At 41.5% G+C, this 16,847-nt stretch overlaps 1 protein-coding gene across 2 annotated transcripts in view; it reads right to left on the minus strand.

The window, feature by feature from the left end:
- Positions 1 to 3,912: 3,912 nt before the first annotated feature.
- Positions 3,913 to 16,847, minus strand: part of GRID2 (glutamate ionotropic receptor delta type subunit 2) — a 1,547,682-nt gene continuing 1,534,747 nt past the window's right edge. For both annotated transcript variants that reach the window (XM_062199157.1, XM_062199156.1), the window contains 2 exons: positions 6,918 to 7,158; positions 3,913 to 4,335 (listed from right to left, as the gene is read on the minus strand). In XM_062199157.1, the coding sequence (XP_062055141.1) occupies positions 3,913 to 4,335; positions 6,918 to 7,158 (664 nt within the window). The remainder of the gene's footprint in view (positions 4,336 to 6,917; positions 7,159 to 16,847) is intronic.

Below are 16,847 nucleotides of genomic sequence, written 5' to 3' on the forward strand. Positions count from 1 at the left end.
TCATCTATACTACCTCATAAGAGGATGACTGCTAAAATATTTATGGAGAGGTATCTACTGAAATTGTTTGAAATGAGAATTGTGGCCATAACTGTTGTTCATTTACTAGTATAGTTCACAAGAATTGGTGAGAAACTTTTGCTTTAGGAATAAAAACACTATAGAAGTCAAATTTTTGTGAGCCCTTTGTATTTTATCAACTGTCATGAGATGTCTATTTAAAGGTAAAACTCATGTTTACCACATGTGGCCTCTTAGCTCTGGCTTATTTAATTCACTCATAATATAGACATGGGTTTCACCACTAGGAAATTCTGATTATAAAATAGTAATAATCCCTTATCTAATTATGTGGCTTAGAGGATATTTTATAGAGTAAATGAATCTTCCCATTCATTTATTTATTTTTAATTAATGAAGCAAAGTACCATTCAGCAAAGTCTATTTTTTAAAGTATTTATTCAGGTGACAGCCAGTCTCAAACTAAAGGAGATGAAAAGAAAGAACAAAATTAAGAAAACAAGAAATTGCCTGTAGTTCAATATTTGTGAGGAAGAAAAGAGGTCTTACAATTTTCTACATATGTATGATCAACCCAAACCTATGCATTCGTTCTGATGTGGTGAAAGTGACAACCAGATATTTTAAAGATTCACCCATGGAATAACACTGTACATTTGAAGAGAAGAAAGGTAGTTGGATTTAAGGTGTTTGTCTCGTATTGAAACAGAAAGACTGGGCTAACAACGGGACCAACAAAGGCTGAAGGAAGCAGCACTAGACAGGAACAGGAACTAGCCTCCTGCTAATCGCTAAGCCCTTGGGAAGAGAACCTGAGGTGCTCACTTTTCCATCTGTAAAAGGAGCTGTTGGGTCAGATGACCTCTGTGGTCCCAAACGAGCAAGGACGCATCCTAGAGGCCCTTGGCCTTGGCCTTGTGGGAGGAGCAGGTGGCAGCGTGGTTCCTGAGTCATCCTTATATTTACAGCCCAGGAAGACCTGGTGAATGTGACTGAAATATGGCAGAGGTAAACATAAAACAAAACCCAATCCAGTTTTAATTCATTTGGGCAAGTCACAGTGTTTTAACATCCTCTGGGCCCTGGTTTCTGAGACAATGGAGGTGGTCTGGACTGTTAAAGGTCCTCCTAGTTCCACCACTGGAAAAATTAATTTTTGTAGGGACTCAGAATAGCGGAGACTGTAATCTAAATTATGTTTAAAAATTTTTTTTTCAGATATATACCCACTGCATGATTTAAGTCCATTGGGTTGAATTAAAATATTGTTCAAATCTGCAAAACAGCACTGTGTTAGAAATAATCTTGGAGTCTGAATTAATTTCCAAATTAATAGACCCAGTATGATGAGTGTTCCTCCAGTAGTAAAATAATCATTAATAAAAATGCTAAGTTTAATAATTACTCTTAATTTTCTTTCTTTCTTTTTTTTTTTGAATATAACAAACCCTCATTCTGCTATTTTTATGATGGTTGCATTGTTTGCCTGAAACAGACTAAATCTGTCCCAAAAATGTGCTCACAGAGACATCCACAAAGAAAAACAAATATATTGTTGTTTTCAATAGTCTCCATATCAGAAAGGCAATCTTTCATTGGTTTAGATCTAATTAGAATTACTTTTCAGACAGCCACTCATTTTGGCCTAGTTCTGTGAGTGAAACATCATGTGTTACATGCTTTAATTAACTGGAAATTAATTTTTAGAAAAAAATCCATTTCGATCAGTGAGAGAGTAAGCATGTTTAGATCTTACAGTTAAGACTTCAAGAGTATGAGAGCAAGTTTAGAAAACATTTTTTATTAGACAAATTATGTAGACAAATTATACACAGAAAGCTCTGCCACTCATAACTGAGGCCTCCAAAAATGTTTTGTGTATTTGTATAATAGGCAATACATCAAAATAAGCCTATTTTAAATATTGTACATGGTTAACAGTTTGTTGATAGCTAAAATCACGGCAACATCTGGTATGTCCCTATATAGCTCGTCATAAAGATTTTGTTTGTTTGTTTGTTTTAAAATCAGAGTTGTGAATGAGATCATAAATGCCACAAGGGAAAACAAGTTGTGCATGCACTTAGGTACTTGTTACCCTGGAAACAAAATGGTTTTTGCATGATAAGAAATTTTTCTGCCTTACACAGTAGACAATATTTGAAGATTTAGTACAAAACAGTGACAGTACAAGATGCTCCCCAGAACAGAATTAGCATCAAAATATAATATACCTTAAGAATATACCTTTTAATTTCTCCTAAAGCAAATCACATAGGTTGATTCCTCTATCAGTCCTAGCCACGGAATGAATTAGATTAAAATACGTGTATGGCTGCGTAAAAACACAGGATAAGTTCTTGCTTCCTACTTACCACATTTTAATTTAAGGATTACAAACAAAGTTCATTCTACATTTCTAACAGGTAAGAATGCTACTTTAAAAGGGTGTGCGCACAGAGGCACTGTTTTTGCTGTCATCCTTCTATACAGTTGGCACTGGTGTAAAAAATACAGAACTCCTCCAAACAGAACTGAATGGAAAGGGATCAAGCAGAGAGCCCAGGATGGATTTTGTATCTTCCGCTTTAGGACAATGTATGATGGTAATTAAGGCCACATCAGTGCTTCTCATGGGCTCTCACCCTATTAATACAGTTATTGTATCGATCAGCATCCTGCTTTGGAAGAGGATTTTTAACCTTCAATGAGCTACCTTGACACTCTCATAGAGCTGTATGCGCTCTTGTGGATGTGGTTCAGCTAATAGCATTTTCCATTTAGATAATTAATTAAAAGAAAATTATCAAGGTTAGCTTTATACACGGCTGAATAACAATTGCGAAACCTATTCAAGTGAGTTACATCTAGGAACAAATATTGAATCGCCCTGGATGTTTTAATAACAAAAGTATAAAATATTCTCTGTTGGCAAACAATGTGAGTCAGAATAACATTAAAGCAACCTGCCTTTTCTAACTGAAAAGGCCTCCTGCACTATACATAGTTCCTGTATACAATACTTGTGTTTCTTTTTAAACTAAAGCTTTATTAAATGAATTGCAATAGCAATGGCTGCCTTCTTATATATATACACATTATATAGGTGCATATATATGTATATATATATATGAGATACTAATTTATTTAACACAATAGAGGCGTCTGCCATATGGTAAAGTTTACTGTACATAAGAAAAAACTTGTAATACTGTACAATCACATAAAGGTCTTATGCACTGTTGCAGTGCGAGAGTAGTTTTAACTGTAGTCTTAGCTGGCATAGTAATGGCTTTTTTTGTAATCCTACAAAATTGCATTCTCGTATTATGTGGCCTGAATGGTCTTTAAATTGTTGTGTCAACACTGCAGGGGTTTGCCTTCGGTCCACAGTTAAAGGACGGGCAACAGCAGTGGAGCATTGGATGGGATGCAGCAGAAGAATGGAGAAAGACTCAGGTTATTGCGATTATCTTCTTCAAAATAGAGAAACGTTACGTAAGAGGCCTGTATGTAAAATTAATCCTGCATATACTTTTAGTATACTCAGTGCACATTCCCTAGACTTGAAGTACAGTATATGAAAAGCAGACTAATAGGATCCTAGTGTACTATATTCTGGGGGAACAAGTTGAGTAATGAACAAAAGTGGAGGCAAATAGAGGAGAACTCAGGGAAAGAGAGAGAGAGAGAGAGAGAAAGCAATCGATAGAGAAGAGGAAGGAGGGAGAAGGTGGGGAGAAGGAGAAGGAACTAGAATTGTTACTAATAATCCTGTTTTGCTTTTTTTTTTTTCTTTAAAGTTACATCCATGTTAGTCTCACCACATTACAGTTGCTCCTTGCAAAGGGAGTCCTAGAAAAGAAACAGTGAAGAGAGATTGTTTGATGCTCATATGGAGGTGCCTCGGTCTGGATCATTGCCCAGATTGAGCCCCAGGGTAGGAGTCGGCTGATAAGGAATAGATGACATTGTTTTTATCGGACTCCTGAAAAAGCCCCCGTTCGGTGCCCTGTGCCTAAAAGGGCCAGTTCGGTGCTCAGGCACGTTGCCAAAAGCGAAACCGGAGGCAGCTTTAGCTGACAGTGTGCGGCTAAGAGTCTGGATCTGCTCTGGGATAAAGGTTGTTGTGGTGATGTGAGTGTTCCTGAAATCACTGATTTGCTCCAGTGCTTGTCGTGTTGGCAAAGTGTCAATGTCCAGAGGGGTCAAGTCAATTGACGAGGTGGAAAACTGTTTATGGGGGCTGTCGTCATCTGTGCACAAGCTATTTACACGCCTATGGAGATGCTCCAGGTCAATCTCCTTGTCATCCTGGAGATGAAGAAAAAGAAGATAAGGTTCTCATCAGTACTAGCTTCCATGGCAAAAAGAAAAAAAAAAAAGTAGTTCAGCAGACATGTAATTAACTGAACTAAGGGATTTATTCATTTAACAAATCTTTATTGAGCACCTAATATGAGCCAGGCATTGTGCTAGGTTCTGGGAGTACCAGTATGATTCTGAGATAAGTTTATCTCCAGTAAATTTTTTTTTTTTCGGTAGAAGTTCTAAAATGAGCATACGCCGCATGCAAGTTCAAGGGTATAGGTGCAGCAGATAGGGGACGACCATTCTATCAGAGACAGGCCCATGAAAGCTCATATACATGAAAAGTACGGTTTTGGCAACCTTCATTTCTTTGTGCATACTTCTTTTTATAGTGCATCTCATTCCAAGTGGAATTTTTACCCCTAACCTTAACGTTCCAATTTTGGAGGAAAATGATACCATCTGCTATTTCCTACTTACAGGGTTAGTGACTGCTAAAGTGTTACTTCTTATAGGCCAGGGAGAGATTTTTTAGCGAGAGCAGCACTCAACACAAGAGAACTGATTTCTAACTGAGAGATTTCCTACCCTGGTAGTATTTCGTATCTCACTCAGGCAATAGAATGAGGTCGGTGGGCCATTCAGGTCCCACTTCAAGTCAGGACACTTGAGTGAAAACTTTAGTTTTAGTTTTAGGCCAGCTTTGTGCTAAATGACCTCCTAACTAAAGACGCTTTAAGCTATGTTAATAACATTTTGGCAAGAAGGTGTGTAATAAACAAAACAGAAGTAAAACCTCAGATTTCTGGAGTTGAAACCAACATACACATCCCTGAGGATTTTCAGTAAAAGTGAATGTTTAAAGTCAATATTTGGAAAAGAAAACCTGCAAGGGTTAAAAGAGTTCCTTGTCATTATTATCTTATAGCAAGTTCAATAAATTAAATGTATGAGGATTTAAAGACAGACATCTGTTAATCCTAAGAGGACAAGACATTTGTTCGTGAGATCCACATTAGCTGTCATGAGTTGGGATGGAGTATGCAGGTTTTTTTTTTTCCCCACTGTGCTATGATAGTGCTCCTCAGTGAAAAATATTTCGATGTGCCTCATGGTTTTTCCTTCTCCTTTCTCATTTCAAAATCCAATAAAAAATAGCCATTAATGCAATATTATCACTGAGACAGTAGAGGGTTGAGACTTATAACTTCATGCTTCCCACAGCAATTGTAATGTAGTCATCCATCAACAGATATAATAATGCAAAAATGTAATATCATAAATAGTAATTCAGAACATAAGGAGCTTGGGGAGCCCTTCATTTCCAGGTTTTTGAGAATATGAAGTCTCGGCTATAATGTTGCATTACTGCAGTCTTTTGCATTGAGTCAATGTCAACAGAGATATCCAAAAGCTTATTCCACAAAGAAAACACTCTAGTAAAACCTGACTCATTTTTGGTGCACTATCCGCTATTCTAGAACGTGTGCTCATTCACACAGGTAGGAAGCTAACGTTTGTCTTTGTTGAGCCAAGCTTTTCTTTACAATGGTGCTGATCAATTTTGCAGAGAAGGTCCTAGGAATCTTCAGATTACTTTTGAAAACAATCTGCTTGAAAGACTATGCAAAAATACATATGCAAAGGAGAAGTCAATTTCATCTATAAATTAAAGCAGGCCCTCTTAATATCTACCCTGGGCATTGGTTAGCCACATTTTATGTAGAGAAAGTTTAAAACTTTCTTCGAAACTTTCTGTCAAGTGAAATCACTCAGCAAATTCAAGCTGTTTTTCATTTGAATTTGTGGAGCTTCAGTGAATGTGATTTCATTATTTAAAAAGGCGAAAATGTTCATCCTTTTGGTCCACAGAAAATAAAATATATGAATCAAGGAGTTTAATTCAGGTAAATCCCATAATTTATGCTGAAAGCAAGCTACAGTCCACTTTGAAAGAGATTATGCTACAGTTATTCCTCTAGATATCTAAAAAAATATTAAACTGACCCAAGGGTAAAGGAGAAAAGATGAATTCTAGCTAATTCCATGATGTAAATTTGGTAAGCCTGTGGTCATGTAAGAAACAAAAACTTATGATCGCTTCCAGAGGTCTATGTGTGTACAGGGTAGCAGTCTCTAATGGCAGAGAGACAATTCTGGCTATTTTTATTGTAGTATCGCATTTTTTGGGCCTGCTCTTAGAGACATAAATCATTTATCTAAAGTTAAATAATTGAAATAAAATGATAAGCATCTTTGTGAACTGGAAAAGGCAATCAGGGCCTGTAAAAATCACTGAATCAGTCTTTCCTGCAATTAGGAGAACTTCAAAGCCCATATGGCACGTGAAATTGCCAGTTTTTCAAATGGCATAGTCTCTTCTTCACCTATTTGATTTGCCCCTAGTTGGAAATCAGTACTGGCCTCATCCAGTTTTGCATATCACAGATTCATTTTGGGTTCCCAAACATGAGGAAACAATGGCCATCCCCAGCTCATTATACTGCCCCCTTCTGGGTGAGCCCCCTGGGAACATGGCCTGTGCCTGTTGGTTCCGCCTGGAGCCAAAGCTCGCCTTCAAGTACCTCTTTAGAAGGGACCCGGGAGCCTTTCCTCTTGTTCCACCACGTCTCCAGCATGGCAATGAGGCAGGAGAGGACGATGCCAGCGGCCAGGATACAAAAGACGCCTGCAAAGCTCCTGATGTCCAGGGCGCCACCTTTCTGCTTTGTGTCCACTGAGGAGTACAGGTCACACTGGCCGTTCTTGGGCCACCATTTGTGCTTCAGGATGTCCATGTCACCATTCTGCTGGAGCTCCAGGATCCTGGGGTCAAGAACATAACCACGTGTTACAGCAGACAACAGTGGTGGCCTTGGTCCCCGGCATACCTGTTCGTTATCCCACCTCCCAAAGATGGCGGCTGGCCAGGGGCCATAGCTCATAGAGCAGCCTGCAGATGGGAAGCTGGGAAGCTCCTGTATGTCTCATGGAGCTGTTCTCGAGCACTTCCTTTGCTAACTCCTCCCTTCTGGCCGCCACTTCTCCCTTTCCTTCCTCTCCTCTGGGCTTCACCCTATACTTCTGAACACCCCCTAGGTTTGTTGCCATGTGTTTTCACAATTCTGATCGTCCGTGTCCCTTCCCTACACATGGCCTCCTCACACACTCTGTAGCTTAATGCACTCAGGAAGAACATGGTGCTGCTTAGAGCAAGGCACTGGTGCACTCTCGCCCGGACTATGCTATATACCAAGGAATTCAATCAAAAAGACTTCTGTTATTTAACACAGCATGCAAGAAAGCCTTGAGACAAGTTTGAAGTTGATAAAATACGTTGTTTTTGGTTTTGCACACAACTGATCTAGTTTCCCTTTGGACGCCAAAGGGAAAGGAATTTGACTTTTGGGAATAAGAACAGAAGGTGACTGGAGGCCTTCAGAACTGGTTAAGTTCCAGGAAGAAACACCCTCCTCCTTCTTCCTCTCTTTCTCCCCAGTGTCTAGGGTAGCCATGGAGACCACAGCTTTGTACAGAGTGACGTTCCGAGAGGAATACTGCACCATCCCGCACCTTCGAGGCCCCTCCCTCAGGCCTGCCTAGCTCTGGCCCTCCTCCCACCCTGCTCATTCTCACAGAGTGACATAGATCAAACCTGGGCTGAGTCCATTCCAGAGCGTGCACCCTCCTCAGGGGTGCTTGGAGTGTGCTGGCGAAACAGCTCAGTGCTCTTCTAGGGGGCATGCAAGACCTTCTCCCAGGCATGCCCTCTTGAGTGGCCATAGGGAGCTGGACAGGAAGTAGAGCTGCAGAGACTTGAACCAGTGCCCACATGGGATGCTGGCTCTGCAGATGGCAGCTTAACCTGCTATACCACAGTGCCAGCCCTTTAACTGAATTTATTAAAAAGATGATGGGGCCAGTATGGTGGCACATTGGGTTAAGCCACCACCTACAATGGTTCAAGTCTTGGCTGCTTCACATCTGATCTAGCTCCCTACTAAGGTGCTTGGGAAAGCAGCAAAAGATAGACCAAGTGCTCAGGCCCCTGCTACGTACATGGGAGACCAGGGTGGAGATCCAGGCTCCTGGTTTCCGCTTGGCCCAGACCCAGCCATTGCAGCCATTTGGGGAGTGAATCTGTGGTTGGAAGATATCTCCCTCTCTGTCTTTTTCTCTCTCCTCCCTCCGTAACTCTGCCTTTTGAGTAAAATAAAATTATATATATATGTGTGTGTGTGTGTGTATATATATATATATATATACTTATATATTTAAAGAAGATGATGCCTGTCAGTGGGTCACATACCCCTATTCCAGCCCCTATCTCAGGTGACATCATTTACATTTTCAGAATTTTCAGCAGTGCCTTCCCTGGGAATCTGATACCTTGAGGGTCTCTGAGGAAGAAGGGCCCTGTTAGCATCAACTTGAAAGAGCGCCCTCTTGAAAAGTTACAAAGATGCCAGCTTATAAAGGCTCCATGAAGACTACAGAAAGACAAACCCGTGTGATTTTAACTCAGCATATCCCAAACTTACCTGAATTCCGTTCTTTCCTCTCTTTGCTGGCCAACTAACAAATAATAAGAACCTATGGAGCTAGAGCTTGAGGAATGCCTTGGAGACCTAACACCTTGATCCAGAGAAGCAACTACTGATGGGATCCTCTGGCACTGTGTTAGGAGTCACATAAATATGTAACCCGGGCATGAAGGTTACTTCCCTGGTCTGTTCGTGAGCACCATTTAAACATGGTGTTAGCATTGCTGATTGCTGAGTAGGAAGCTTCACTTATCTTAGGAAGAGTAAGTTCTAGAGAGGTGCCAGACAATGCCGTACCTATCAGTAACAGCACCATGGTGTTCACTTGAGAATTTGTTAATAAGGTAGTTCTCATGTTGTGTTCTTGCCAAACTGACAACAATAAAAATAATGGCAAATCCTGTAGATATTTGCCTACCTAAAGGCACTAGGTGGTCAGGTACCATTGTATACTTTGAAGGAAAGTATAAACAGTTCTGAGTAAATTTGCATTTCTAAGTAAATGTACATATAAAGGAACCTATAGCAGCATAATGAAGTCATAAGAATATAGTCACCCTCCAGCATCCATGGGAGGATTGGCAGCGGACCCTTCCAGCAGAGACCAAAATCCACCCATACTCAAGTTGTTGTATGAAAGGGCATTGAATATTTGCACATCCTCTCACATCCCTTAAATCATCTCTACATTACTTGTCATACCTAACGCAGAGCAAATTCTATGCAGATAGTTGTCTACCGCACTCTTTAGGGTTCAATGTCAAGAAAAATAGGTATACATGCTCCACAGAGTCACAACTTTCCCCCCTCAATTTTTTTTTAGGATTTATTTATTTATTTGAAAGGCAAGTTACAGAGAGAGAGAGAGAGAGGTCTTCCATCTGTTGGTTCACTCCCCCGATGGCTGCAATGGTGGGTGCTGGGCCAGGCTGAAGCCAGGAGACAGGAGCTTTATCCAGGTCTCAAACGTGGATGCAAGGGCCGAAACATTTGGGTCACCTTCTGCTGCTTTCCTAGGTATATTAGCAGGGAGCTATATTGGAAGTGGAGCAGCCAGGACTTGAACTGATGCCCATATGGAATGCTGGTGCCACAGGTGGTGGCTTAACACTTTACCACAATACCAGCCGTTTCCTAAGTATTTTCTATCTGCAGTTGGTTGCATCCATAGATGTGGAGTGCATGGACAAAGTAGATGGACAAGTTAGTCTTAATTTGTTGGGCACAAAATGAGACCCAAGTTTTCCTACTCTACCCTTGCTGTGTTATATTGGTTGGTCTCTGTGAAAGTGTAAAGGTTTTCCCTTTCAGGACTGATCATCTCTTAGAGTTGGTTGTGGTTCCTTGATTCATGTCTGATCCTCTTTGTAGAATGGACACCCTCCATCCCCCATGTTGCCCAACCCTGAGCAGGTGCACATTTACTGGGGGAGTAGGGGCAACACAGTTTGTGGTGGATGAACCCTGCCCTCCCCTCACATATTACTCTTTCTTATCTTTGATGCTATTTTGCTAATTTATGCTATTCTTTCCTATTAATCTATCCATTCAATAAATATTTAGAGTGACTTCATGCCGGGCATTTCCTTGGGTGTAGCATTCCTTCTCCAGCACAACTACACATTCAGCCAGAATGACCTGGGCAACACTGAGACAGCGTCTCGCTCTCTATTAAATGACTTCGGTTCACCTTCATCTGTTCTTTAATTCATTCCAGGACTGATTACTCCCTACTCTTTCTGCTTGGTGGCATCTGGGACCCTTATGTTTCCTTCACTTACTTGGTCTTATTTTTTACTAAATTGGGAGATTAGCTTGGCTTTAAAAAATTATCGAAGTACAGATGTCCTATTTTACCTGTTTCACTTCCAATAGGTTTTTAAAGGCCTGAAACCCCAAAATTTGCTGAATTGCTCCGTTTTCAGGTTTGGCCACCTGGATGTAGGAGTGAGAGGATGGAGGGAAGAGCTTGCGCTAGGTGCCTTCAAGTGACATCACAGAACACAGGACACTTTCTCTGGTGGCACAGGTGGCTGAGACACTGCAGAGAGACTTCGGCTTTGGGGTTATGAACAGCAATTGGACCACAGCCTCTCTCATTCCAGCTCTGAACACCCCACAACTGAGTCCAGGAGTACAGGATGCCATAGGATAAAGTGTTGGAAAGGAATCTTTGCTAGGGCAGAAGTGCTAGGCTGTCAATAAATCCTGCTACCAAATCTAAAGCTCCTGGAAATCCCATCAGAGAGATGGCATCATACCCTCTTCAGTCTCATTTCACAAAGCCCGTATTTAAGGATAGGGAAAGTGAGCTTAGTGAAATGTAATTCACTGCTTAACAGTTGATGGGATGAATCCTTATAATAAATGAAGTGATATGCTCTGTCTTCAAATCTTCACGAGGCAGACTCTTTTAAGTGAAACTTACAAATATAACTACAGAACCGTTTTACCTTTAAATTTATAAGCAACAATATGTGTGTGCATGTGCACATGCATGCAAACGTACAGATGCAACGAAGCAAGACTCTAGTTGCAAAATTAGAGTGCCAAGAAAACCTGGTTTCATGATGTTCTTGTGATGTGTGCCATTTCCACAAGATGGCAGTCTTTGCTCATGGAGCAACGAGTTACTGTCGCTGCACAGGACTTGGAAAGCCTCAAGTGTAGACTTCTCGGTGCTGTAAACACTTAAACAATTAACAGCAACATCAGCTATTACCACTGGATGGCTTAAACCTTTTCTTGAAGGGTGATCAGAAAAATTCCTGCCCTTTTGGCCACAGAGTGATGACAGCAACACAATGTACATTTGAGGGTTATTGCGGTGGGAATTAATGAGATGGTATGGCCAAAGTGTCGTGCTCCAGGCTTGGCACATGGAAGACCTCCCTCCATAGCTAGCAAGCAAGCTGCCACGATCAGTGCCGGCATGCGTAACCACGCTTCTGTCTTCGCACGGTCTTGGTACATCCTCCTTCACGGAGAGCTATGTGCCCACAGGGATCAGGAAATGACTTGACTCACCGACAAGAACATCGTATCTCTCCCTTTTATCAGAAGTATTATACATTTGCTATCTCATTGAACAGAGAAATTTTAGGAGTCTATAAAACCTAACTGCAGTTTGAAAATGATTACTAGATCAACCCTGCATGCGTGGAATTCTTTATTGATCTAAATGAGCAAATTTCCACGGGAGGGAGCTGGGAAGCAAGGGTCTTCTTTTCATATTCAAATAGAGGAACCAGACAGGTTTAGGTGTTCATTCCTTTGAAGATCCCAGCCTCCTTTGTCTGTTGGGTTTGCACTAGTTATTGATCACCTCCCATTTTAATTCCTTCTTTAGGAATTGATTTTCAAATTAATTTATTTTTAACAAAACAGGTTGCTGACCAATAGATGTGCATTTCCAATATCACCAAGGTAACTTTGACTTCTTTTTTTAATCTTTGAATAAGGTAGCAGTCTGTAGGTTACTTTCAGATGTTATCAGAATCGTGGTCCTTGGGTAAATTCCTACTGCATCTGAGAAAAATGACACCTGTTTTCTAGTTGTTTATACTAGGAAGGAATTTAGGGGTGATCGGACTTTATTTTTTTTTTTTTAAATAAAGCAAGAATTCTTTTTCTGGACCGTTTCTGTAGGAACTCTGCGACAGTTGTGATCAGTTTTCCTGTCTTCTGCACACATAAACTATTAGAATGGCAAAGACTGAAGACATTATTTCTCCTCTCTTCCCTGTTCTATCAACTTCTTGTGAGTCTGGCACAATCAATTACTGTCTCTTCCTCGCCCTTCCTCCATTTTATAGGTGAAGAGACTTAGCAACAGAACACAATTCCCCACCCCACATCTCTCACATCCAGCACTTACAGGACTGTAGATTCACGCAGAGAGTAATAGTGACATTGGGTCCAGGTCTCAGAGACTTTCCCACACACTTCTCTCCCTTCCCTTACACAGTTCCCAATATGCAAATACTCAGAGAAAAGCTAGCTCTTTTACTTCCAGAGATTTGGTAGACTCTGAATAAAAATCTCATCAATATGTTTCCTCCAAACTAAACAATTTAATTGTAGTGTGATTGCAAATTTATTCATGCGACAGTCTGGGTGGGCAAAGAACGAACATGTAGCTCTTCTCTGTCACTTAATCCAACTTTCTTAGGACCATGCCCACAGAGCAGTGGGAATAAAACTAAATTTAGCTCCCTATGATTTAAAATTTAATCTGATCTAATAATTTAACTTGTCTCTAGCTTTAGCTCAATCTGCTTGTGAGAACTGCCCGGTCCTTCCAATTCCTTCTCTTCGCCCTAGTGCCTTTTCAGGCTGCCCTCCGGATTTCTGCAGGATGGCATTGTCTCTCTCCACAGCACAGGGAGGCTGGGGGAAAGGATGCTGCTGGCTGTTGTGGGTCTTGGATTTGCCTGGGGAGCTCTCCTCTGCCGTGTAAGGGACATGGATCTAAATCATGCACGATGCAAGGATGGCTGCGAAAGCCTTTAAGTCTGCTAAGGTTGCCTACTGGAGGGCTGGGGGGCGCTCCCCTGCAGACTCAGCTCTGTGGCTCTCTGGGGGTGCTGTGCCTTTGGGAGCCTCTGCTGTTTTCTGATTACGCAGTGGCACTTCAGACACGTTAATGGGGTCACCTTGCCTTTCACTGTGCGTAGTCTCAAGGCAGGTCCATCTGTGCTGAGCTTTCACACCACAGGGGACGATGAGGACGGAACCTTGGCTGTTTCCTAACCATGAGGCTCTGCCTTACCCGACCACCTGGGGTCTTCTCTGCTGGTACAGAGCCTGGTGTACCCCAGGGGCATCCCTCAGAGATGAGGGTGAGGGCGGGGGGAGAAGGGCAGCATTAGATCTTGAGCTCAGGGTGTGCCTTGCCATCTATCTGCTGCTGCTCTCCTCATCCAACTCCCACCTCTGCCCTCGATTACAAACCTCAGGCCAGAAGGGGCAGGGCGGGGCTTTTCTTGACTCTCCTGAATCATCTTCTTACATCCTAGGTTTTGAAGTTTCTTGACCTGTCCTACTGAAAGAGAATTCTGGTTACAAAAGGAAAGAAATTCTATAAGGGACTTCCCAGGCATTTTTTCAATCTAGAATGTTGAGACAACTTGAAGCTTGGTATTGGTGAGGATGCAATATATCATTTTAGTATTTAAAAATATTTTATCTGTAATACTTGTGAGTTTTATGTAACTAAAATTGAAAAGATATTTAGAATGGAGTACCATTACTCAGTGATACTTAATGTCAATTATCATTGAGAAAGGAATTTGGAAATCTCTGAAAAAAATTATTTTTTAGTAGACTGAGTGGTTCTGTTTTGTCCCAAGATATCACATTATTAAATTCATTTGCTGGGGTTTTACAAAATTTTCCTCTCCATGGTTACTGAGAATTAATAGCATGCAGATGGTTTTCAGAACACTATCAAGTCAGTAGGTTTTTCATTCATCTATCACTTCTTTTACTGTAGTCCTGGAAAATGTAGGTAACTTTGGATGCAAGCAAAAGCACTCTTCGTAGAATAAGATTTAGGGCCTGTGTTGTGGTGTAATGGGTAAAGCACTGCCTATGACACTGGCATCCCATGTGGACACCTGTTCAAGTTGCAGCTGCTCCACTTCCAATCCAGCTCCCTGCTAATGGCCTGGGAAAAGCAGCAGAAGACAGTCAAGTATTTGGGCCCCTTGTGACCCGTGTGGGAGACCTGGAAGAAGTTCTTGGCTCCTGCCTTTTGCCTGACCTAGTCCCGGCCATTGTGGCCCTCTGGGGAGTGAACCAGTAGATGGGAGATCAGTCTCCTCTGTCTTTCCTTCTCTCTCTGTAATTCTTTCAAATAAATAAATAAATACATCTTTTTTTTTTTTTTAAAAAAAAGACAGATTTAAACAATTAAATATAGTGGAGTTCTGACTGACATATCTGGCATCACAATTTGAACATCAGAGTTGCAAAAACAAATTCTATCAACTCCCTCTGATTCCATTACCAGTCAATTAGTTCTTCTAAGCAAAAACTCAGTGATCAATTAGTAGCATTAGAGGTAACAAATATTTATTGATAACATTTAAGAACTCGGTATTACCAGATAGTCACATGGAGACTATCATAAGCTGCTTTTGGTTAAATTGCACTTTTAACTAGTTCTTTGAGCTACTTGAGCCAAATGCCACTTACTTATGTCTAGTCAGCTAAGATTGTCCATATAACCATATAGGTGAATTACATGGCGTTTCATGGAAGTTTATGAATATCATCCTCTAAACAAAGGGTCAGCACATTTGTTGTTGTTAAGGGCCTAGGAGCTAATGTTTCAGACTTTGTGAAAGTGATCCTGTGTTGAATTTGTACTTGGTTGCCTGAGAACAAGTTTTCTGTATACGGCGCATACTAACAATGGTGGCATTACCCTTCAGTTGAATCTTGCATTTCTTTGGTTTTCTGATTTTCCTGGAATACACATCTGAACATTTATTCTGAAATGGGTACTCTGATATTGCAAATGACTGGCTTACTTACTCGAGAGAGGCAGTATTCACCGTCTGAAGCCTGCATTTGCTGAATCATTGTCTAGGCCATGGCAGATTTAGCTGGAAGTCACGGGGACAGGAGCAGGCACTACAGCCCTACACAGAAATCCCAGGGAAGTGCTTAGGCTTTACTGAGAATGAGTAAGACAACTGACTGAGGCAGAAAAGGTGGTGTCTCTTTTAATCAAAGATATAAAAATGGGTTTTAATTATGTGTGACTTGAAGTACTGTAAATTAATTTGGAGTTTTTTAGGCTTGGTTAAGAATGACTATACATGCTTAATGAGAATGACAGCACGCTAGCCCTGGAAAGGATGGGAGAGACAAGACCATATTTAACTCCTGCCTGGGGTGGGGGGGGTGAAGTGGCCTGCCCGGCACCCCGCAGCACGGCTGGATCCACAGGGCCGGTGTTAAGTATAAACCCAGTGACTGCCGGAGGCTGCTGGGTATCAGAGACCTGTGTAGAAGAGAAGTTTCCTGTGTGGCTTCTCATCCCTACTTGAGAAAGCTAATCTGACAAAGTCTCTAACTGGTCACAACTGGTTTTCTTATTCAGAAAGCAGTGTCTGTGTTTTTATGTCACATGTGTGTCTTCTGAAGGCACCCATTTTTCTGTGAGGGAGAACAAACTGTAAGCTTTACCCAGAATACTGTTTTCCAAAGGAACAACAATAAAAAAATGCTGCAAAGTTTGTGAACTGCTTATCAAACTATTGCATATTATTCACTTTATTTCTTTTAATAACCATGAGAAGAGGGAATTATTATTGATTGTCTGACTGATCATACCCTCCGTCTGTCCTTAATATTTTTTTAAAGATTTATTGTATTTATTTGAAAGACAGAGTTACAGAGAGAGGAGAGACAGAGAAAGAGAGAGAGAGAGAGGTCTTCCATCCAATGGTTCACTCCCTAATTGGCCACAACGGCTGGAGCTGGGCCAGTCCGAAGCCAGGAGCCAGGAGCTTCTTCCAGGTCTCCCATGCGGGTGCAGGGGCCCAAGAACTTGGGCCATCTTCTACTGCTATCCCAGGCCATAGAAGAGATTTGGACTGGAAGAGGAGCAGCTGGACTCGAACCGGTACCCATATGGGATGCCGGCGCTTCAGGCCAGGGCGTTAACCCGCTGTGCCACAGCGCAGCCCCCCGCTCCTTATTTTTACAAAGGACCTTAAGCATGCTGATGTTACCCTGTTCTCATTTTATAGCTGAGGAAATTGAGTTCCTAGAGGTGAAGAAAGTTTCCCAAGTTCACGCAGCTGGCGAGTGATACAGTCAGCTCTCCAAGTCAGGTCTGCCCGCTTCGGTGCCTTCTCTGACAACACCATCAAGATCTTCATTATCCCTAAGGAGAACCTGTATACATGGAAGCTGCCTCTTTATTTCCTGCTTCTTTATTAACTCAGAGTTTGACGA

This window comes from Lepus europaeus, chromosome 8 (assembly GCF_033115175.1).
Source record: "Lepus europaeus isolate LE1 chromosome 8, mLepTim1.pri, whole genome shotgun sequence".
Taxonomy (NCBI): Eukaryota; Metazoa; Chordata; class Mammalia; order Lagomorpha; family Leporidae; genus Lepus; species Lepus europaeus.